The sequence below is a fragment of the Malurus melanocephalus genome, unplaced genomic scaffold (assembly GCF_030028575.1).
Source record: "Malurus melanocephalus ecotype Western Australia unplaced genomic scaffold, MMel_1.1 scaffold_279, whole genome shotgun sequence".
Taxonomy (NCBI): Eukaryota; Metazoa; Chordata; class Aves; order Passeriformes; family Maluridae; genus Malurus; species Malurus melanocephalus.
In genome coordinates this window covers 565,080-586,462 of record NW_026623511.1, presented here as the reverse complement: position 1 = coordinate 586,462, position 21,383 = coordinate 565,080, and the positions used below count along the sequence as shown (strand labels likewise).

At 41.4% G+C, this 21,383-nt stretch overlaps 1 protein-coding gene and 1 non-coding gene across 9 annotated transcripts in view; both read right to left on the bottom strand.

Moving 5' to 3' along the window:
* Positions 1 to 6: 6 nt before the first annotated feature.
* The window catches only part of CNOT1 (CCR4-NOT transcription complex subunit 1), a 53,485-nt gene continuing 32,108 nt past the window's right edge, over positions 7 to 21,383 (bottom strand). For 4 of the 8 annotated variants that reach the window (XM_057376494.1, XM_057376496.1, XM_057376495.1 and 1 more), the window contains exons 23-49: positions 20,499 to 20,729; positions 19,078 to 19,218; positions 18,217 to 18,396; positions 17,035 to 17,151; positions 16,525 to 16,635; positions 15,843 to 15,920; positions 15,346 to 15,523; positions 14,720 to 14,850; positions 14,080 to 14,376; positions 13,330 to 13,470; positions 13,128 to 13,232; positions 12,475 to 12,594; positions 11,688 to 11,879; positions 9,869 to 10,011; positions 9,164 to 9,272; positions 8,910 to 9,079; positions 7,544 to 7,796; positions 5,582 to 5,830; positions 4,832 to 4,995; positions 4,437 to 4,554; positions 3,871 to 3,972; positions 3,445 to 3,618; positions 2,767 to 2,916; positions 2,133 to 2,313; positions 1,162 to 1,294; positions 924 to 1,058; positions 7 to 795 (exon numbers count right to left, since the gene is read on the bottom strand). In XM_057376494.1, coding sequence (XP_057232477.1) covers positions 717 to 795; positions 924 to 1,058; positions 1,162 to 1,294; positions 2,133 to 2,313; positions 2,767 to 2,916; positions 3,445 to 3,618; positions 3,871 to 3,972; positions 4,437 to 4,554; positions 4,832 to 4,995; positions 5,582 to 5,830; positions 7,544 to 7,796; positions 8,910 to 9,079; positions 9,164 to 9,272; positions 9,869 to 10,011; positions 11,688 to 11,879; positions 12,475 to 12,594; positions 13,128 to 13,232; positions 13,330 to 13,470; positions 14,080 to 14,376; positions 14,720 to 14,850; positions 15,346 to 15,523; positions 15,843 to 15,920; positions 16,525 to 16,635; positions 17,035 to 17,151; positions 18,217 to 18,396; positions 19,078 to 19,218; positions 20,499 to 20,729 — 4,182 coding nt within the window. In that variant the 3' untranslated portion in view covers positions 7 to 716. The remainder of the gene's footprint in view (positions 796 to 923; positions 1,059 to 1,161; positions 1,295 to 2,132; positions 2,314 to 2,766; positions 2,917 to 3,444; positions 3,619 to 3,870; positions 3,973 to 4,436; positions 4,555 to 4,831; positions 4,996 to 5,581; positions 5,831 to 7,543; positions 7,797 to 8,909; positions 9,080 to 9,163; positions 9,273 to 9,868; positions 10,012 to 11,687; positions 11,880 to 12,474; positions 12,595 to 13,127; positions 13,233 to 13,329; positions 13,471 to 14,079; positions 14,377 to 14,719; positions 14,851 to 15,345; positions 15,524 to 15,842; positions 15,921 to 16,524; positions 16,636 to 17,034; positions 17,152 to 18,216; positions 18,397 to 19,077; positions 19,219 to 20,498; positions 20,730 to 21,383) is intronic. The other 4 variants (XM_057376498.1, XM_057376500.1, XM_057376499.1 and 1 more) reach the window with 1 other exon arrangement.
* LOC130579584 (small nucleolar RNA SNORA46) lies at positions 17,574 to 17,711 on the bottom strand. The gene has a single exon (XR_008966017.1). It is a non-coding gene; the product is annotated as a small nucleolar RNA SNORA46 (small nucleolar RNA).

The following is a 21,383-nucleotide window of genomic DNA, read 5'->3' as shown; positions in this document are numbered from 1 at the left end:
AAAAAAAAAAAAAAAAAAAAAAAAAAGAAGCTATAGGCCTGGTCTCTGGTTTATTTACTGAAAACAGCTGACCCTCACCCAAAGGGCCTGTTTCTTCTCCAACAAAAAGGAGGCGTTCTCTGACTACCACTCCACTTGCTGTCTATCAGCATTTGGTGAGGGTGAGGGGAAAGCAACACTGAACCTTAACCCCTCCCTCACCCCTCCTGTATTCCATAGAATTCCCATATTCCAAACACATCCACTTTTTTCTTTTAAACAACTTAGTGATTTAAAGGTCCCTCGTCCACATAAAGAAAAATAAGTTACTGGCTCTTCAATATTCTTTGGGAGTCTGGGAATGTCAGGACAAGGAGGTCTGCCCCAGACAAGTGCTTGGCATCAGCAGCTGCCCCTTTATTACAAGATGGACAGGCACCAGTTACCCACCTGCCTTTTACACAATTTGCACAAACCCAAAAGTCCAGACAAATGTTTCTGTTCCTTGTATTTACACTAGTTCAAATGATATTCACAGCATCTTCTGAAGTTTGGCCAAAATCCAAAAAATTTTTTCAAACTTTGGAACATGCCCACATAAGACTTTCACCCAGGGTCTGTTGTGTCTACCCAATCAAGGGGGCTGGGAAGGTCAGGAGGAGCCTTACAGAGTCTTCAGTCAGTCGATGGGACGGGACCTCCAGGCTGGCACTCGTATGAGGCAGGATGCAGCTCATCTAACTGGCACCAGTCCCTTCCATGACTTGCTGGGCCTGCTTCTGCCCCATGCAGCACTGTGCAACCGACTGGAACAACCTGCACATGGAAGCAAAGCAAAGGTAGTGCATTTATGGCAGCAAATGGATGCTGTCAGCATCAGAAAATCAAGGTGCAACTGCTTCAGAGATACCATTTTAATGACTCTGTCGTTAAGTTATACTTACTTCTCAATTTCTGGAGCACAGTGAACAAACTCATGGTTCCAGAACTTAAATGCTGGATTTTTTATCAGCTCAATGAAAGTGATAAGGAGACCCCAGGGATGAGGCCTATTTACAATCAGTCGTTCCAAGAGAACCCTGAAATTCAAAAGTAGGAACAGTTAGAGCTCAAAGATCCAAAGCACAGAAGGAAGGAAAGCAAAAATCTGAATGTTGGCAATTTAAATACTGTCCATCTGACCTGGTGATCTGCTCCTGGATAGCCTCTGTGTTGGCCTCTGCAAACAGGTAGAGCATGGTGCAGCTGAAGTAGTGGGTGTGACTGTTGGGGTACCGCAGCTGGTTGGCAATGGCGTTCAGGAACAGGTACCGGCCTGCAGGAGAGAACACTGAGTACACATGGCTTCCCTTACACACCAAGGGCAATAAAGAAACAACCAGTAGTGCCTGAGGTTAACGTTTGGGAGCCTTATGGATGTACAAGAAACAAAACCARCTGAAGATATGTAAAAGCTGTACCAACCCAGGCTGATGGAGAAGTAAGAATTCAATTCTGCTTCATTAAAGGCATTTCTAATTCCCCTGAATATTTTGAACTTTCAGTTTTAAAATTGATCCAATATTCAATAGTTTAATATTCTAATGTAGCATTCCTTTCTGTGAATTCACTWTCAGCTACATGAAATCACAGAATCATCAAGRCTGGAAGAGACCTTTARGTTTATTAAGTCCAACCACCAACCCAGCACTACCACTGTAATCCCATTACCACTAAAATCACATCATCCAGTGCCAGATCCAGATGTCTCTTMAACACCTCCAGGGATGGTGACTCCACCACCTTCCTGGGGAGCCTATTTCAACATCAGACCATCCTAACAGTGAAAAAWCCTTTTCYAATATCTAATCTGAATCTTCCCTGTGACAGCTTAAGGCCATTTCCTCTTGTCTTCTCACAGTAGGCATGACAGAAGAGACCACCTACTTCACAAAAACATCTTTTCAGAGCTCAGGTCCCCCTGAGCCTGCTCTTCTCAAGACTGAACAAATCTAGCTCCMTCAGCCAYTCCTCCCAAGACATGTTTTCTAGAACTTTCCCAAGCCTTGTTGCCTTTAGCTGGACACACTCCAGCATCTCAATGATCTTTTTAAGGTGAGTGTAGACTTGCTGTAAATATGACATCATATGAACTAGCAGTGTTTSCAGCTCACCTTCAGTATCCAGGTCTACTGCCAAATTCTGGAAGATGTCCATGTGAGCTGAGTGGGTAATGGTGCTCATAGAGGGTGTGCTGCCTTTGTTGTGAATGTGTGCAATAGCTTGAGTACCAACATAGAGCACCAGWGCATTAATCAGCTGGATGTTGTAGCGGTTGCCAGGTTCATTTGATACCTAATAGCAAAGACAGGAAAAGCATTAACAGTCGATATTCCTTCAGCACTCAAAGCTATAGCAGCATCCAAGTATCTCAATGACCATCCAGAAMACAACACACTGGGACACCCACAAATTCAATTTGGCATTTACCCTTTTTTTAACACAGCATATATTAGAAAGCATATATTACAGTGCATATATGCATAAGTGTATATATGTGTGTATATATATATATTCAAAAGCATCAGCAAAGGGTTGACACAACTGATTTTTTTTTTCACTCTCTGCCTTAAGGAAAACATCAGGTAAGGCAATGAGAATTCACCGGCAGTGCCAGAGGCTGTCTGAAACACCCCCCTGTGCGAATGTTTCTGTCTACATGATGCTCTGAGGAAGTTCAACTTCAGACCTCAAGTCTACATTATTTAAATTGAGCACCTASAGAAACCTCAAAAGCATCCAACTTACTTGTAGGTTGCTTCGCAAGTCAGACAAAAAGGTGACTGGAGAACGGGTTTTGAGATAGGAATCCAAGTCTTTCTTGAACTGAGGTGGCATCACGCCAGTGAAATTTGTGAGTATTCGTGGAGCAATATTAATCTCACTCAGCATGTCCACCTGTTGGCAGAAAATCCAGTTAGAAAATCCATCAGCAATGGAACAAATTGGAAAAGCAGATCTGWAAGTGATGTTACAACTACTGCTGTTGATCACTTTTCATTCCATCAATGAAATGGCAACAGTGGCCTTCTGAAGATTTCAGAAGAAATTTAGTCCCTAACATGCAAACTTATTACATGATGTCTTGAAGAATAGAGAAGACAAAAAAAAAATAAAGGGTGAAGGCCGTAGGGAAATTCAGCCACTGCCTTTGGGGTTTCCCTATCTACTCTCCAGACACTCTATCTGGAGAGTAGAGTCTTCTTCAGCGATAATGAGTGCTGCAGCTTTGTTCCCATCAACCTGTACAGCTCAGGCAAAGAACAACAGTGCTTTAGCAGTGTGAGAAAGTTCCCTTCTAATCATTCCAGAATTAGCTGCCTAACATACACCCAAAGATTTAATTAGATAATATTAACCTAGACAAAGAGTATTTTTAACTCTGAAATCATTTTCTGTTACCAAACTCCTTAAAGTAAGTCCTACCTTTAGGTTGGGGGTGAAAGGGTCTGGAAGCCTCATGTTCCGTGGGAAGGCACTCAGGATTAGATTCCTTAGCTGAATACAGTTAGGTGGGATCACGTCACAGAACCCATAGTGGTAGTCACAAAGAAATTCTGGGAAATCATGCAACAAGACCAGCAACACACGCAGAGTGCCCTGTGAAATAAAATATTAAATATAAGAAGTGTGTAACTGTTGAAACTCCAAAAGTTTGCAGAGCCATCGTTCTGTGTCATGTGGCTAGCATCACCAGAAGGAAACTAATGTGGGAAGGCAGTCTGCTTCCCCCACAATTTGCATTCAACTTCAAGACGTAAGTTCAAAGACAACAGATAATTCTATTTTGCTGCGAGAATGCCTCTACTTTCAGACAAGTTTGATTGGAAGCATCTATTGACATTTTTTTACCTTGTAAAGAATTTGCATAGGTTTGGTGAGTTCCACATTCCTAAGGAAAGGAGCCAAGTACTTGAATAGATCGATCAACAACTGGGCATACATAGGCCAACCCTGTCAAGAAAAAGAACAGCAGGTGGAAAACATGCAACAAAAACCAGATACTTTAATTTCAAAACAATACTTAGATTGATCTAAACATGGATGGATGAGCTAGCTACTCCAGCACTGAGTGCAGCACAGCTCATYTGAAGGGCTTCAGCTGCACATCATTGTGCCATGGGTGTTTCCAGAACACTCAACATGCCATACTGAGCTGACAATATTCAGCCTTGAAGGAAGGCTACAGCTCTTCTAGACATTGCCAAAGGCATGTTTATTAAATTCAATTCACCCTGTGTTCCATAGTTATTGACACACAGACYCTCCTCCATGCAGTTAGGTTACTATGAATATGGAAGACAACAAAAATAGAACAGCCATGCTACTAGTGCACTTCAAGAGATGTGAAACAGCAACACATCAGATAAACATCTGGGTGAGCTTTTTAATTCAGAAAAGATAAACTGCAGCCACACCTTCTGCTGTGGTGTATGTGCCAGCATTCTTGCAATAAATATCCGATGGGAGATCAGTTCCAGCCAGGCATAAACAAAACCTGGAGCTTTTGTAGGCCTCAGGATGTGAAATGTGTTACTGAAAGAAAAGTTAGAGCAGGTTAGAAGTGCACAGCAATGAGACTGCTTTTCATAACATTGAGGGAAAAACATACACAGCCCTAAAAGCAAAGGCATTTGAGCATCTTGGTTTTACCACTCATCTTCCCTAAAACAAGCAAGTGGTCAGTCCACAGTAGAACYAGTTACTACAAAGGTGATTAAGCCACCACAAAGAACACTCAGATAGCCTTTAAGTGAAAATCCTTGTTCCTACCAAGAAGGGATGAGCATTCTGGCCAATCCCAAACACATACCAGAAAGCTGTGAGTGTCTGGAAGTTGATGGTCTCCAGCACGTGCTCAGGAGCATTTAATTCCAACAGCAACATGATGAAAATGCGATGGTAAGGAAGTTGCTGAAACTCACTCTGCCGAACATCATGGTCTTGCAGAAGAACTCCCACCACAATACCAAGAACCTAAAAAGATCAGGACACRTCAGTGGTGACAGCAAGAATTACTTTGCAAGTCAGACTACAGATAATACTTTAACCATCAGTAAAAAAAAAAAAACCCAGTAGATTTTAACAGGAACYAAAAATCCTACTTATTGCAAGTGTTGCACAAATTAGTAGTACAATTTGTTTCAGCAATTCCCAATCTCTAYTCTTTGCTCTTCCTGTCACTTGGACCACAGAATGACGAACTGGGCAGGGTCAGAAGATCTTAACTACCTAACACCATCCAGCCATAAACCAAGTAGTGTAAGAGCATTACAACATCAAGGTAAAAACTCAGGAATCAACAATCTTAAAACAGCTGCTGACTTTTTCATTTCAAAGCACAAAGGTGAATTTCAGATTCATTTGAGATGAAATCTTTGTGAACAAGAAAACTGCTTGACATCTTGATGCTTCACTCCAAAGTTCATCATTTCAGTGACCAAGCCATCCAAGTTCTCATCAGTCACTTCAGCAGCAGCCTGCATTAAGGCCTACACCTCAGGCTTTACACCAAAGATACAGACAACAACACACTTTAAATGCAATTAGAGCAATTCCCAACCTTATTCAGCAGATTGATCTTTGTGACTGTGTTGGTTGCCTCCCCAGAGTGCTTCACCAGCAGTGCAATAAGTCGCACAAAGGCATCCAGGTTGTGGTAGCACTTGGCTCGAATCATAGTGGGGTTGGCTGCAGGATTGTGCTGTTGCTCAGCCAGGGCTCGATAGCTGATCTCAACGCACATTTCGGTGCAAAGACGGAAAAAMCGGGTGATCAGGTCATCTGTTTTCAGGATCCCCTGCTGGTGCATCTAGCCAGGAAAGGAAAAAACCTCAGCACAGTAACCACAGACAGTTCATCTTACAATTTATTTGAAACAACACACCCTTTACAAAGCACCCACCTTGCTGGCTACAGTTAATTTTTACAATACTCTCCAGAGAGATTAATGTTTGCAAGGCAATTTGAGGGTGATAACACAATTTTAGCAAACACACTTATTCCCAAATACAAGCTTCTGAATCCCAAATATTTTCAACCATCAGCACAGCTGAGGAGCGACACTGTTACAACCACCAAAAYGAAACAAGTTACACTGCAGAAAACTTCTGGGTTTTGAATAAAGCATCTTATTTCTAAACTCCTACTGCACAGAATAAACCTATAAAAACAGCACAACAGCACAATGTGGAGAACTTCTAGTATTTGTGGAGATACCTTTTTTCTAAAAAACCCAAAGAATTTATGTATCTGCCTCCAAAGCTCTATGCTTCTTGTGTTAAAGACTCATGGGAAGAAAGCAACACTTAAGTAGTCATTTAAGTCCAGTAAAAGAACCTTATTCAATGTAGTTATTACAAAATATTTCTGTAGAACACATTTYTAAAGCCTGTAAGGAATCAATTGTAAATAAACACTGCACTTCAATATAATTAAATTACTATTTCAAAACCGATCAAATATATACAAAGGTAATCAAACAAGATAAAGAGTGAAGTGGGACAAAAGTGTATTAAATACTGTGCGCACACGATACTGAAGTGTGCTTTAGAAGCATAATTCAAGGCAAAAAAGGGAGGTCACAAAAATAGATAAAATATTTCTTTTTAAAGTGTGCTTAGCACAGGATCTATTAAAAACATTGCAAAAGTGCTATGCAGTAAAAATCAGACCAACAGAAAGCTGTCTAAAAGCCAGTACATAAAGACACTAAAATCAAATTAAAAAATTAATGCATCTGTCAATCTTCATCCATACTTTGAAGCTTGAACTTCTTTCCATACTAGCTGCAAAGTTTGCAGCACTTCTTGTGGCAGGGACACAAATTAAAAAAGATCACAAGGAAACAGAATGTGCAAGGGGCTTCATTGCAGTTGCAGTCAAGGAGCTGCCTGCAAGGAACACAGTTKTGGGGAGATGCCTGCAGGTACAGGGAATTTGTTACCACACATGCTGGGCTACTGAGGGCCTCCTCCCTTCTCAATCACACCTAGAAGGCAGATGATATGTGATGTTCACCATAACTGTTAAGGTTCTCCAGAGTAACATGCTGGATGTTGCTTGAATTTAGGCACCACTTTAGCTAATGMAATCTAAGATTTTCCTTACTAATGATTTCATTTCAAAAAAGGATTCCCTTGYCCACATGACATGAAACAATTTACCTGAATCTCTACTGGTGACATCCTCCTGTAAGCTGTCAGAGTTTTTACTGCTACCCATAGGGAGCAACATCTGTCAAGGCTCCTTACAGAGCATGACAGAACTATTTCCAACAGCTATCTCAGCTCAAGTTCTTTTCCCACCAAACTTGTCTCAGAACTCATGGTCTGAAGTGACAGCCTGTTRCTACAGTACCTGAAGGACATGATTTGGTGGAGGACAGAGGCTTAATCAAAAACAGACAGAATTTTGGCAGTGAACTGCCATACACATGGAAGTTTCAAAAGGATGTCGAACACAGGTTATAACACTGCTTTAAAATKGAGGGCATCACACCCTACTTATGTTGAATAAAAAGCACCTTTCTTTCCAAAAGCTCTACCTGTCCAACAAACGCAGAGAATGCTTTGGTACTGTCACGGCCTGCTGCAGCTGAATGGTAGAGGTTCACCCACTCCCTCAGCAGGTATTCTGCCTTCTCCCTCAGGCCTGGTGGGTCATCATACTCAGAAGCTTGGGAAATTCCTGAATGCATCATGAAATTAGGACCTCCATGAGCACGGTCAATCATTGCTTCATAGTTTGATCGRACCACTTCCATCAGCTGGGGTAATCTAATGCAACAGACCAGAGCAAGAGCTGGGTTAGAATTCCTCCTCCCCCAGAAGGTGCAGGAASTGGAAGCTCAGTCAAAGAGAGTTGAAAGAAAGCAAATTATTTCTTATACTAAAACTTTCTATCTTTCAATCCTCACTGGAATAGCAGAAGTCATGAAAGCAGATACATTTATGATGAAAGAAGGAACACTGAAATCACACGAGCTTTGATGTTCCTCTCCAGTTTGTACAGCAGAATGCTGTAACAAAGCACCACAGGGACCAGAAGCAGCTTCACTTCTGCTTCAGRAGACTGAAGGAGCCTTAAAATGCTCCCAGATAGTGAGGTGCCCATGCTGAACAGCCTAACTGTGGCACTGGATATGGCTGCAGTGACAGTCAAACTATACAGCRAAGACTGTATGTGCAGTGAAGACATATCCACGCCAACTCTAGATTCAAKGATTTTGGTTTTSRGACAYCCTATTAGCAGCTGTGTTGGTAATGCAGCCAATGGCAGCTGCTGGYTGCTCTCACAGCAATTCAGAGTTCTCCAAGCTCCAAGTCATGTCTTTCTCAAATCCAGCAACAATTGCTTTCACCTTACAAATAGGAGGCCTGCAAGTCCCACAGGTATTGCCAGATAATGTGGCAACATTTGCTGCCCACATGGTTTGGGCAGCTCGCTGGTGGAAAACACAGGCCATGTGAGACTGGTGGAGGATTGCTCTGTAAGCTCTAAACAGAAATGACTGTCCAATTTGATTGTTTGTGATTAACAAATTAACATACTGACATCTAGATATGTAAGATTTAAACAGGCAATAATATTGCATAAATTTGAGATAAAGCAGGAATTCAAACAAGTTTCTCGCAGTACCACAGAATTTTGAAGCATAGYGCACAGAGAGATCTTCTTGCTTGTGCATTCAGTTTGGCATGATGCTGCAGCTGCCTCTATTTTGACTAAGATGAGCACATTTACATTAGAGTGACAGTTTAAACTAACACAGGACTGCAGCCCTAGGGAAAGTTTAAAGCTGTATGATTGAATGAGACATTTCCTATATAATATGCAAATCATAAATGAGCACAAAAACAGTAATATATTCAACAATACTATAGCCTCACCCTTCCGGGGCATTTCCTCTGGAATGAGCATTAATTCTCATGAGTGTCTCAATGGTGTGAAATAGATCTGCTTCTGTTACGTGGGCAACACTTCTCTCATCCACCAACAAGATCTTTACCAACTGCATGGCAAATGCCACAGCCATGTAGTTCAAGCCATTCTCCATGGACTGTCAACACAAAAAGGACAAAATTCAACCACAGATCTTACAGTGGACTGCGTGCAAACCTCCTCCTTCAAAGGTTTTTTTTACCTGAGCCAAGTGAAGGTCATACTGCTGCATGTTAACAAGGTGATTGCGGATTAGCAGCTCCACAGCTTCCACGTTGTACTTGTACTCATCTCTGCATTCAATCAGGCACCTGATGAATTGGATTGCTTTTAAAAAGTGCACTTCAACAACAGGGTTTAAGTGAAGCAACTCAAATCTAGTACTTCAGAAACGATATCATTTACCGTGATTCATGACTCAATTTCAAAAGAAGCCTCTTCTAGAGCATTCTCTAAGGTAATGCTTAAGTTCAGAACAGTCAGACTCAAACATCTGTTGCCCTGCACAACTGGTCACRAGAGCCCTCCAAGAGCTTCAGTTTGTTCAGCATAAGAAGCCTCTCTTCCAAGGATGAAGTGGCAGATCTGCCTAGCTGAAATCTGCTACAGGCATATGCCATGTCACATTGTTTGTGACAGCATACAGACATTCTCTGCAAAATGAGGGGGAAAAGAAAAGCCCAAACCATGCTCTAATGCTTAATGCTATGACAGATTCCTATCACGTTCTGGGATGAACCAGCATTATCAGAAGATTTAGTTAATTTTGACAAAAAAAGCTAGTTATTTTTTGTTGGGTTAAATTACAGCAATGCAAAATGTTAAAAGGCAGAGAATTCAGAATAACATAGGAACTCCCAAATGGTGATCAAAGCTACACCAATGTTCTTGCTGTCTTATAACTCACCTAGTGATTTGTTTGTTACACCATGGAGATCCATAGGCACGGCCATCCTGYAGAGCCTTCAGCACCAGCAGGTGACACTCACGATAGCGGAGCAGGAGGTCAGCATCAGCCCCACTGGTGGCATCCAGCAAGCCCTCTACAGCCTAGAATAGATGCAACCTGTTAGCAGAGGAAAAAACAAGTCCTCTTCCAAATCTTCTGTACATGAAATCAGCAACAGTTATCACCAGAAGACTCAAAAGACATGAAAAATCAATTTAATAATTATGCTGACCTCTTGATAAGATGTCAGCTTATGCTATGGCATCTATACATTTCAGTGTATACAGCTATGCTACAGCAAACAAACCTACAGGTCTCTCTATGCCCCATTAGCTTTTAATGTGCACCAAATAGCATGACAGATCATGTTAGTTTGTGCTGCAGCTTCCCTAGGTCAATGCCTCCTCAAGCAGTTCTGCATATGGCTCATGGAAAACTACATAAGATGAGTGAGCAGCTTCCATAGAGAAAGAGGTGAAGCACTCAGAGATGTATCTGTGTTAGTCTACAGCAAACAGAGAATGTTTTGTAGGGGCAATGCAATTTATTTGCTCAAGTCCTAGTCAAGACTGGATCCTTTCATAGGTACAAGCACTAGCAGACAAGAATGAAAAGTCTCCTTCCAGCTTTAAATTACTTCTGTGCTGGCACTATYCTTGGACCCTCATCCTCGTTTTCTCCATGTCTGTCACTTGTTCTGCACTACCACCAGGCATTGATGCCAGCTCAGCTCACAGAGCTCACTGCAACACTTCTCACTGGTACAGCCTRCAAATCCTGCCTGGGATGGAGTTAATTTGCTTCATAGCAGCCCATATGGTGCTGCGCTTTGGGTTTTTGCTGAAACAGTGTTGACAACACACCACAGTTTTGCCAATTGCTGAGCAGCACTAGCAGAGGATCAAGGCTTTTTCTTTCCCACTGCCTCCCTCACCAGTGGGTAGGCTGGGGATGGACAAGAGGCTGGGAAGCAACACAGCCAGGACAGCTGACCCAAACTGAATAAAGGGATATTCTGTATCATATGACATCATGCTCAGCAATAAAAGCTCAGAGAAAGGAGGATGAAAAGGGCATTCATGATTCTGATGTTTGCCTTTCCAGGCAAACGTCACRTGTGCTGAATCCCTGCTTTCCAAAGAGTAGCTGGACATCTGTCTGCTGATGGGAATTAGATATTTTCATTTCATTTGTGCAAAAGCCTTTACTTTTCATATTAAACTATCATAATCTGAACAAACATATCATCTTGTCTTCCCTCTGTTTTCTCCCTGTCCTGCAGAAAAGTGGAAAGAGGAAGAAGCTGGATGGCAACCTTGGCAGCTTGCCAGGGTCAACCCACCATTCACAGTCATCAGTTACTGCAAAATTAAACCCCCAAGTGTGCCACTAGAAAGCAGTACTATGCTCAATCCTGTTTATCTACAAGGGCAGTTCAAACACGGTTTTAGACTCAAAATCATCCTAAAATCAGATTATTCTGGACTGCAACAGCTCTCTACTTGCCACATCTGAATAAAACTCTATGTCCCAGGATTCCATACACCTGCTTCTTTCCACAGCAGTCTGGGCACCATGTGCACAATACTCCAAATGAACACAATGGCTCCCTCCCAATMTTATTTATTGGATTTCCAAAGACAGCAGGTCAGTAGTGTTCACCAAGCAAGTTCCACAAGAGGCAAGAAGAAACAAGGTCACCAACAAGACAGTACATGAGCTGTGTGAGTAATAAACACTAGGCAGCTTGTTACACAGATGATTTGTCAACACTCACCTTCTGCAGTAGTCCAAGTGCAGCAATAGCATCCCGGGAGTTCCGAGCCACTACCACTGCCTCCAAGAGGCTACGCAATGCTTGAACTTGAGGATTCATGGCCAGGGTGTGTGGAATGGACTGCAGGTGCTGCTCCAGTTCTGTCATACATTTGTCATAGATTTGTGCTACATCATCCGTAGCCCAAGCTTGCTGCTTAAGAAAAAGGGAGARTCAGTGATTTTTGCAAGGATTGCATTTGAGACACTCAAATATTGACTGGCTCTTCTGCTTCAGGAATTACAGCATCCAGAATTTAGACTCTACACTACTGTGGTTTGTTATGCTGGCATTTTAAGTACACTCATATGAGCAAATTAAGCTGTGAAAATAACCAGCAAACAAGTCTATCAGTCAGAATCACAGAATAGTTTGAACTGGAAGGGATCTTATAGACTATCTTGTTTCAACCCCTCTGCCATGGGCAGGGACTTCTTCCACTAGAGCAGGTTGCTCAATGCCTCACCCAAMCTGGCCTTGAACACTTCCAGGGATGGGCCATCCACAGCTTCTCCAGATAATCTGTACCAGTGCCTCACCACCCTCACAGGGAGAAAGTTCCACCTAACATCTAACCTCGTTATGTTGCCATTACTTTGTCATTAGAAGTCATGCATCTTTCCAACCACTATCCCCAACCAATACAAACACTTGATTCTCATGAGTCCTTCTAACAAAAGCACAAGTTCTGCAACAGCCTCCAAAAGGGCTACAGTACTCTCAAGATGATTAATTCAGAAACCTCTACCTTCATAGGTTGAGCCAAGAATCCTGTAGGCTGAGTTAGGTCATTGGTAGGCAAGAAGCCAGGGACATTGCGTGCAAACTCYTCATAAACAGCCAGCTGTTTTGGGTCCACACCTCCAACCTTCGTGAAGAAAAGAACAAGCTTTCACCTCATTGATGAACACCGAGGCAGTAAAAAATGAGGGCAGTTTGTGTAACAGGTAGCTACTCTTAAAGAGAGTGGCCTAGACATAAAGTAGGATTCAGCTGCTCTGTACTGAGGTCCTATCTCCCCTGCCACACCWCCTTACAGTGGGATTTTGCTCTAAAAATGAAACTCACATTCCCAGAAACAGAAATAACTGAATACTGAGAAGCATGAATTCCAGAAGCATTGCTCTGCTGGAAGCATGTAGTATGTCCTTTAAAGGAACAATATACAAAGGAGACAAAAGAAAAGAAAATATAATGACAACAGAGAAAAGACTCAAAGAATTAAGAAAATTATATAAATACTCCTTCTGGAATAATGTATTCATGTGTTTCCATACTAATCAAGATAACACAGCTGCACTGTAAGGAAGGACTAACAATGTATGATTACTTAGCTGATGCTGTGCCATGCACTTTTCCTTATCAAGAGGGAGTGAAGAGCAGCATCAGAACAGAACTCACCTTTAACCTGATCTGTTCTGGCATCCGCTCAGCCTGGTACGTTAACACGACAGGATCACAGTACCGACGCCCCTCTTGTCTAGCATGCTTTCTGAGCTCAAATTCCTGGGAAAAACACAAACATCACACTGCATTTCAGACACCCATCTGGATATGTATGAGCCCATATAATACTTTTAGAAGACAACAGTCCCATACTTACAGTTGCGAGCCTCTTGTCCATCTCAGGCCCTGCTTTTTCCACAGCTGTCTTCTGGATAAAGCAGCAGGCAAGTTCACAGTTATCCTGCGCTAACTGSGCAGCTGCCTGCTCCATCATGTCCCTCTGCTGTGGGGAGGCTGCCTATTGAAAAGCACAACAATCAGTGAAGGATGTAAATTTTCTCTACRTATTACTAGCCTTAAAATCTGCACCACAGCCTATACGGAATACCAGCAATAAAAAGGAATGCTCTTAGGATCACACTCCCTTCCCATAGAATATACAGTATTAAATTTAATTTTGCATAGCTTTGAATAAAACATGTAAGCAAGACGACAGTAAAGACTTTCAACAAGGAASAAAACAGCAGGAGTTCTCCATCTTCTCCACCTACCCATCTCCAAAGGCACAGAAATAAAGCCCTGCTTTAGACAGACACACAGAGTGATGCTAATGCAGGGAAAGTGAATGCTGGAGAGAACACCAAGGCAAAATAAAAATATAGAAAGCTTGTGTTCCTGGTAGTAAGATCCACCATCCCAGTTTAAAAGTGTTAGACATGACCTTCAACACACTTTTTTCACTGTAATTCCACTAGAGTAATGAAACTTTCATCCAGTGAATTCATCCCCACGCTAGTTAAGTCACCCAATTAATTAACAAGTCCCCATTGTGGAGAACTGATTTGCTAATGCTTGATGCCTACAGTCCTGTAAGCTGGATATAAACTTCCGATAATGGGGCTCTTACCCTCAGTGCAGTAGCAAAGCTGTTTTTCAAGTTGGTAGCAATGCTCATCAGCAAAGGYTCCCTGCAGGTGATCATGGCCATCCCAGCAGTCAGGTTCCGCATCATGTGGTGAGCGGCCACACGCATCCGTGACTCCTCTGAATCCAGGGCAAAGTCCTTCCTGACTATCTGCTCACAGGTTGTCATGGCAATCTTGATGGATCTATCAACCACSGGATGGACGAGGTCTTGCACCGCACGCTCGATCGCCTGCCGCACACACTGCTTCAGCTGCGGGTGGGCTTGGAAAAGAGGAATCTGCAGGGGGATTAGGAAAAGTTGAGAGAATGAAGTACACTGGAATTCCACCTACCCTAGGCACTTGCATTTTCTGAACAACTGGTAATGGTGCAGTCACAGCTTGTGCAGTACTCCCATGTTCAACATGCAGCTATTACATTTGATAAATCTGAAACTGGGACAAATTATTTTTTTTCTAACCAAAGTGCAGTGGATCACAAGCTAAGACTGACTTAGGAGCTGAGCTGCTGACTGRATGCTCCTTTTATATTTAAGTCCTGATAACCCCCACCAGCTGAGATCTGCAMAGGCCCTGGCTTTAAGAATTCTTTTAGCAAACTAAATCAGCTCTCAAACTTACCGTTGGRTTTAAGGTAATATGTGGAGCCAACCCTCCTAAAGAATAGACGTTGATGTCATGATAACTGTACTGGGGCTGTGGAGGAACCGTGGCTGTACAAGTGGTGCTTGTAGCTGGAGTTGTAGAAGCAGCTGGGGAACACAAATAGGTTTGTATTGAGCCACTAGAGAAAAGCAACAGCTTACAACACAAGTATATARTTGTTATTTAAGCCAAGAAATAACCTAGAAACAAAAGCTTTGCAGTTTGATCATGAAAACTCCTCAACTTACCAGCAACTTTCATTCTCAATTTGCCTGAAGATTAGTTTCAAAGTAGCTTCAGCACATTTTAAGAGAGCCGTTTGTTACCACAGTTTAGCACCTGATGTATTGTTAATAGGAGGGAGTCTATGGAGTAGCTACACTCACATAATACAGAATTAGTCCTCATGATGGCATCCATCCYGTTCCCATCTCCAAACTCTGTACACCTACTTCTATTACACAACTATCCAAGTGCTCCCAAGCACTCAGGAATATTACAATACCACATGCAGCTTCATATTTTATTYTCTAACGGCAAAACCTGTCATATTTGAACTTGAAATCCAGTGCAGTTCTGGATTCTATATGAGATGTACTTACTAGTTGTTGTGATGGGTGGTAGCTCTTCTGGCTGCTTCACATCCTTCTTTGGAGCAGACAACTGCTCATCCAGATTTTTCAGACGATCCTTATCTTTCARGAGACTTCCAGGTTTCAGCTCATTGATGTCTAGTGCAAGATTTTTGCAGAGCACCTCAATCTCAAACTTCAGATTCAACTGCAAAACAACTCTAGTTTAGGTCATGTCACAYGGAAAATACCCAAAACATCTACTAGGCCACTTGACTTCCAAGTTCCCCTTTCTAACCCCACCCCTTTCAGAGACTAAGAGTGACTGAGGATTAGACAACTATCATGCATGCTGACCTCATGGAGAAGAGTTTCATCCAAGTTCTACTAAATCAAGCAATGCCCAAGCAATCACTCCATGCTAAAGAAGTGAGAAGGACTGCTTAATCCCTCACAACATCCTTTTCGACTAACATGTCAACAAAACCTTACACTCAGTAGGTACAGAAAAAAACCCAGAAGTTTACTTTTAGATCATGTTCTTGATGTAGCTCAGCTAAAACATTCATAATGGCCATTGTCCACGGATTTGGAGGCCTGAAGACCTACAAGAAAAAGAAGAGAGGAGTATTACACAAGTCATCTTGAATCATCTGGAAAATTTATGACTGGAARTGTTTGAAACACTAGCAGCTATGTGTGCATACAGTTGTGGAAACCTTTGTACAGYTGTGATTAGAGGGAAATATACTATTTTAGTAAAAATTATTCCAGTAATTCAGTGTAACTGGAAATATTATTAGGAACCTAAGGGAAAAACTTGAAAAGTAATGACCTGGTCCTTCTTGAGAGATCAGTTCTATGTCATGCAAAACTGACAAGCTGATCAGGATCAAAATGGGTGGGAGAAATGGGGAAAAAAAMCCCTAAGAATAAATATATGGTAGAATCTCTTCAATGGCATCCTTCCAGTTCTCAATAAAGTTCTGTTCAGGGACACCAYAGTCCATTTCCATTAACACCACTCATTTATGCTGCAAAAATGCATGGTCATATACTTTCCCCTCCCTTAAAATCCCTCACTTTAAGCTTTTACATCCCTTTTCTTTCTCTCCATGGAACTCAGTTTTCACTTCATGACAAAAGCTAATTACTTCCTGCAGTATTTTACCACTTGAGCAATAACTCTGTCAGCATGAAGACACTTACCACACTCCTGACGCTGGATTCTAARACTTTGGCAACAAATGGCACTACATAAAGCAATTCTTGCTGTCCCTTAACGTATGCTTCCAGTARTAGCGACTTCACATCCAAATCCTGAAAAATACCATCAATGATTGAAGTGGGAATGAGAGTGGAGCGAACAGCAAACACACTGAACTATTCCACTTACACACTGCTTCTTTTTCAGATACAGGCAAGGTTGAGTCAGGACAGCCCTTGAATTTTACAGACTGCTAAGCAGCAGTTTGAACAATTTACACATCTACATTCTTACATTTACAAGCTTTTGCCAAAACAAATTTAACTAATAACTTTTCTAATATTAAAAAAAAAAATATTTAGAAGTCTTAAATAACCAACTGTGGAGTCATGCTTTGCACTTGGCACATAAAAGAGGTACCAGAAAAGTGATAAGGTTTCCCAAATTGCTTATGCTACTGCATAACAGTATACCAATTCATATCAAGGCAATCTGTAAAGACAGAAGCTCACCGTGTGCAAGATGGGCTTATTTTTAGCCATTGTAATCATTCCCAGCCAGTGACCAAGGTTCTTTAACAAGGAACGGTCTGAGAAGTTGGCTGCAGCTTTATCTGATGTCAATAGCACCTAACAAAGGAGAAAAAAAAGCATTTTGAGCAACAAGTGGAAGATAATCAGACTCCAAACCAAATCCAACAGCTGATCAGACTGAAGGCAAAGTTTTAGAACATTAAGTTCTGAGCTTCAGTCACATTACAGAGATACCAGAACAGCCTTCACTTCAAGGCARCACCATGTAAATCTGTACTGTAATGACTGCAAAATTCCTTTCTTAAAAAGGATCAAAGAGGATTAAACATTCCCAGACCTTACCGTCGACTCTGTCGAGACCATTACAACTACTCCCATAACAAGTGTAACTTGTGCTTCCTCTTAATGCCTCATCACAGACCTGAAGGCTACAGTTTAACCTTCCAGAGAAACCATTTCATTGTCATGTCAAAACATAAATCATGTCATAAATCATAAAACAAGTATTCTGCTGTTAGTTCTGTTCCTTAACTTCAGAGGAGCATCAGCTGAACAGAGCAAGGTCAGCTGAGTTCTCAAGAGCCAGGAGATGCTTTTGCACTACAGCGTAACCCATGGTGGTCAGGAATTCCACCAACAGGTTTAAAAATAGTGCTTTCTTTACAAACTTGTTTYATCTGATCACCATTAATGAGCTACTGCTTCCTTTCCTCCCCTTCATGTTATCTTAGTCCTCTAAAAAATTCTGGYTTTCACACTCCCATTTACTAAGCATGCCTTTTCCCTCCTATTCCTCTTTGACCAAAASAGCAGAGTGTGTTTTTGTAATCCCTGTACTTTCCTCCACACAAAATAACAGGCCCATAAGCAATTTTCCCCATGGTTATGATCTGTCAACCTCACACAAATTTGAARTCCACTTACATAAACTAATTCAAATGCAAATTTGCCCTCCTGTTATACAACTGAAGTATCTTGTACATTCCTAACTGATAAGAATTCTAGTATTCATGAAGATAATCTGTAAGTCTAGTGGTAAGCTAGAAAACAGATTTTTGAATGATATTCTATATTTGAGGATCAGCAACATACAAGCAAATAGCATGAGGACAATGGCACACTCCTAAATCTTTAAGTATTTGAAAACTTGCACTTACGCACCTTGATATTTCTGTAGGTTTCATTCAGAACCATTTTATTAAACTCAGGATTCTTAAGTGTGTCAAGGAAGTTTGAATACAAGCTGTGAAAGTTAGGCTCAATACTGACTCTTTTCATCACCAGATACTGTGATACCCAAGGCATGAACTCTTCTTTCACTGTTTCTTTCAATTCTTCCACCTGTGGTCAAACCAAAAGAAAGCACAACACAGAGCAGATGAGAAAATAATCAAAACCTTCTGGGCTCAGCTCTGATCAACAGTTTGTGGTCAGCCAATTGCTTCTAACACTCAGGCTGTTTTTCAACAAAAGAAGATAAATAATTGAAATCAGTGTCTCATTACCCAAAGATCTGGTTAGCCAGTAAGGACTCAATCATGACATCAGCAAGGCRTAACAATTCACCTCTCCTTCACTTTCCAGCTTTCTACCAGACAACTGGAAATAAATGTCAACTTACAAGTTCAAGCCATCCATCCACRAGACAACAGCATAGGTGGCAGAAGGAGTGTACATCAACTAGTTCAGAAAAATCCTTTAATTTCTCCTTGAAATACCAGTTTAAACTTGCAGCATTTAATGGTCAGTTGACCCAGTCCATTTATAATGCGAATATTTATTCAAGATTGGGAACAGGTATCTTTTACCCATCTCTCYTCTTCCTGGAAAATTTTATCTCCAAAGATGTTCAAGCAGAAAGTGCTGGAAACTACAATTTCTTTACAGTGTGCTCCCTCCTGAAATTTTTCAAGTCAGAATTTTGTAGAAGTATCATCAGCCCACACTTAAAAAGGAATATATAAAAAAAAAAAAAGACTAAGAGCATAAAAATTATTTTTACCAGCRTTATTTCATACTTGCCTTCTGTGTCATATTTGACTGAGACAGATTATTGAAGATGAAAGCAATTTTTTCCTGGACATTCTCTGGAGGCTCCACAATTCTCTCTGTTTGATCTGTTGCTACTAACAGCGTATCAATGTTGGTAGTATTAATGGAAGGCTGGAGGGAGAAYAAGAAGTTAAGAATAAACAATACCCAAAGATGACATAAAAAGAAACTTTTCTCTGTTCTGTCAAGTGAAAATAGAATTAAGCTTTATCAGGGGACATCTGCTGTCTCAGATTCATTTTCAGCAGCATTCTAAAGGAACCAACTGATTTTTTTATTCTAAAAATGATGATCAATACTCAGCAGAATGTTGCTGAACAAAAAGCCTCTATACTCACATATAATAGGTGCCACTGCAATGGTACCCTTTAGGCCAGTGTGCAGTTATAGCTTGGAGAAAAATCACAGCACAATAGTGAGCAACACTTAACACAGCAGGGAGTCTGCAAGAGTACTTCAGTGCTGATTTGGGACAGAGAAATCCCAGAGGTTCATTCTGAGACAGCATGCCAACTTGGAAGTCAACAGAATGAGAYCCTGGTCCCTCTAGCTGCAGGTCTGGACTCCAGGGCTTTAGCACCCAGTACATTGCAATAAAGGGAAACAGAGGTGCAGTTTTAAGTATCAAGTCTGACTGCAGTTTAAAATGGGAAAACAAACACCTCAAAGTAACAAGCTTCTRCATGATGTAATCAAGTGTGAAAGACATTAATATCTGYACTMAGAACTGTYCCYCCAGTTTGCTCACAACACTTTCATYTGCATTCAGCCTCTTCCTCTTTACCAAAGAGCTATTCAAAGACAGTCCCAAGCAAAAAGAGAGGCATGACTTTACAGTGCATCAGCCAAAATAAAGGAACAGCACCATCCATCCTCCATGTACACATGGGACCGTGCCCCAAAACCTTCTGTGCAATAGCCAACAGTATCAATCTGCCAACCTGGTAATAACTGACAAGCAGTTCAGAGTTGTTTACACCAGTGACTAAAGATGTGAAAAACCAAACACAGTTAGAACTGTGAGGTGTCAGATGTGTGCACTAAGTGCTCGTAAGTCCCAAGCAGACTAGCAGCTGCCAACTATTTTAAGAGTCCTATTGCAAATCATTTACAGAAATGATGGTTCTGTAAATGTCTTGATAATTACAGCCTCAAGAACACATTTCAACTAGACCCCAAAGCAATCGGGTGGTTTAATGATGACCAAAAATGTCTTCTCTAAAATAGGACCAGCCTTTTTGTAAAGGGTTATGTGCTTTAAATCTAAGAGACCACAGTCTGAAAATCCGCAGTACACAAATTAAAACAGGTTCTGTCTACATGTACTCAGACCAGAGCAGCAACTGAACACCTCTGCCTCTCTGGGAAGGGCACAATGACACAATGCTCACCGGCACATCTTTCTTGAAGCTGACTCCAGTTGGTCGGGTGATTGTAATGGTTTTTGCAACAGTGGTGGTGGTTGAGGTGGTCACTATAGTGCTGACTTGGCCAGCAAGTGGAGCTTTTGCTGGAACCTGGGCCTGGGCCTGAGCCTGGGCAAGTGCAATACTTCCAGGGGTGGTGATTGAACCCTGCATCTTCACAGGAGGATCTCTGGATTGCTGTCCATATTCTATGTACTAAAACAGGGTGAACAAGCACATACAAAAGTTCACATGTGGCAACAGAATTACAGGCTAATTTTTAGCATGGACACTATAAATGTTTGCCAAAATAATTAAAATATTCGATATTCATGCCATAAGACAATTCACAAATACAATTGTATACCCKTGTCACTACTTGTGACATACACATCTTGTCACTACTGACTCCCTTACTGGAGAGAAGCCTCAAGCTCTACCTCTGGCCTCAACAAGTCGATGTCAAGCATCACAAAACSTAACATGCTTAAAATTTTACAGAGCACTACCTATAAAAACCCAAGCCTATCCTGGCAGGCCTGGAACAGCAGAACAAAAGAAGAGAGAGAGCCTAAGAGCCACTTATGGATATTAAGAAGCAGGCTACAAAGCAGGTAAGAAGCCTCCTGCAAGGAATCTGACAACTTCATAGAATAGTCTGAAGCTCACCATTAATAAGCAAAACCACAGTTCTGAAACACCCAATTTTAAGATATTATATCTTCTGAAGTAGTTCCATGGTAGAAAATTAGTTTCTTCCCCACTGCTATGCATTTCCCCAGAAAGTGGAAATATCAGACTGTCATGTAAGGGATACAGTCTGAAAGCTCTTAGAGAAACCAAGACTGCTACTGGACTTTGCAGGTTCGA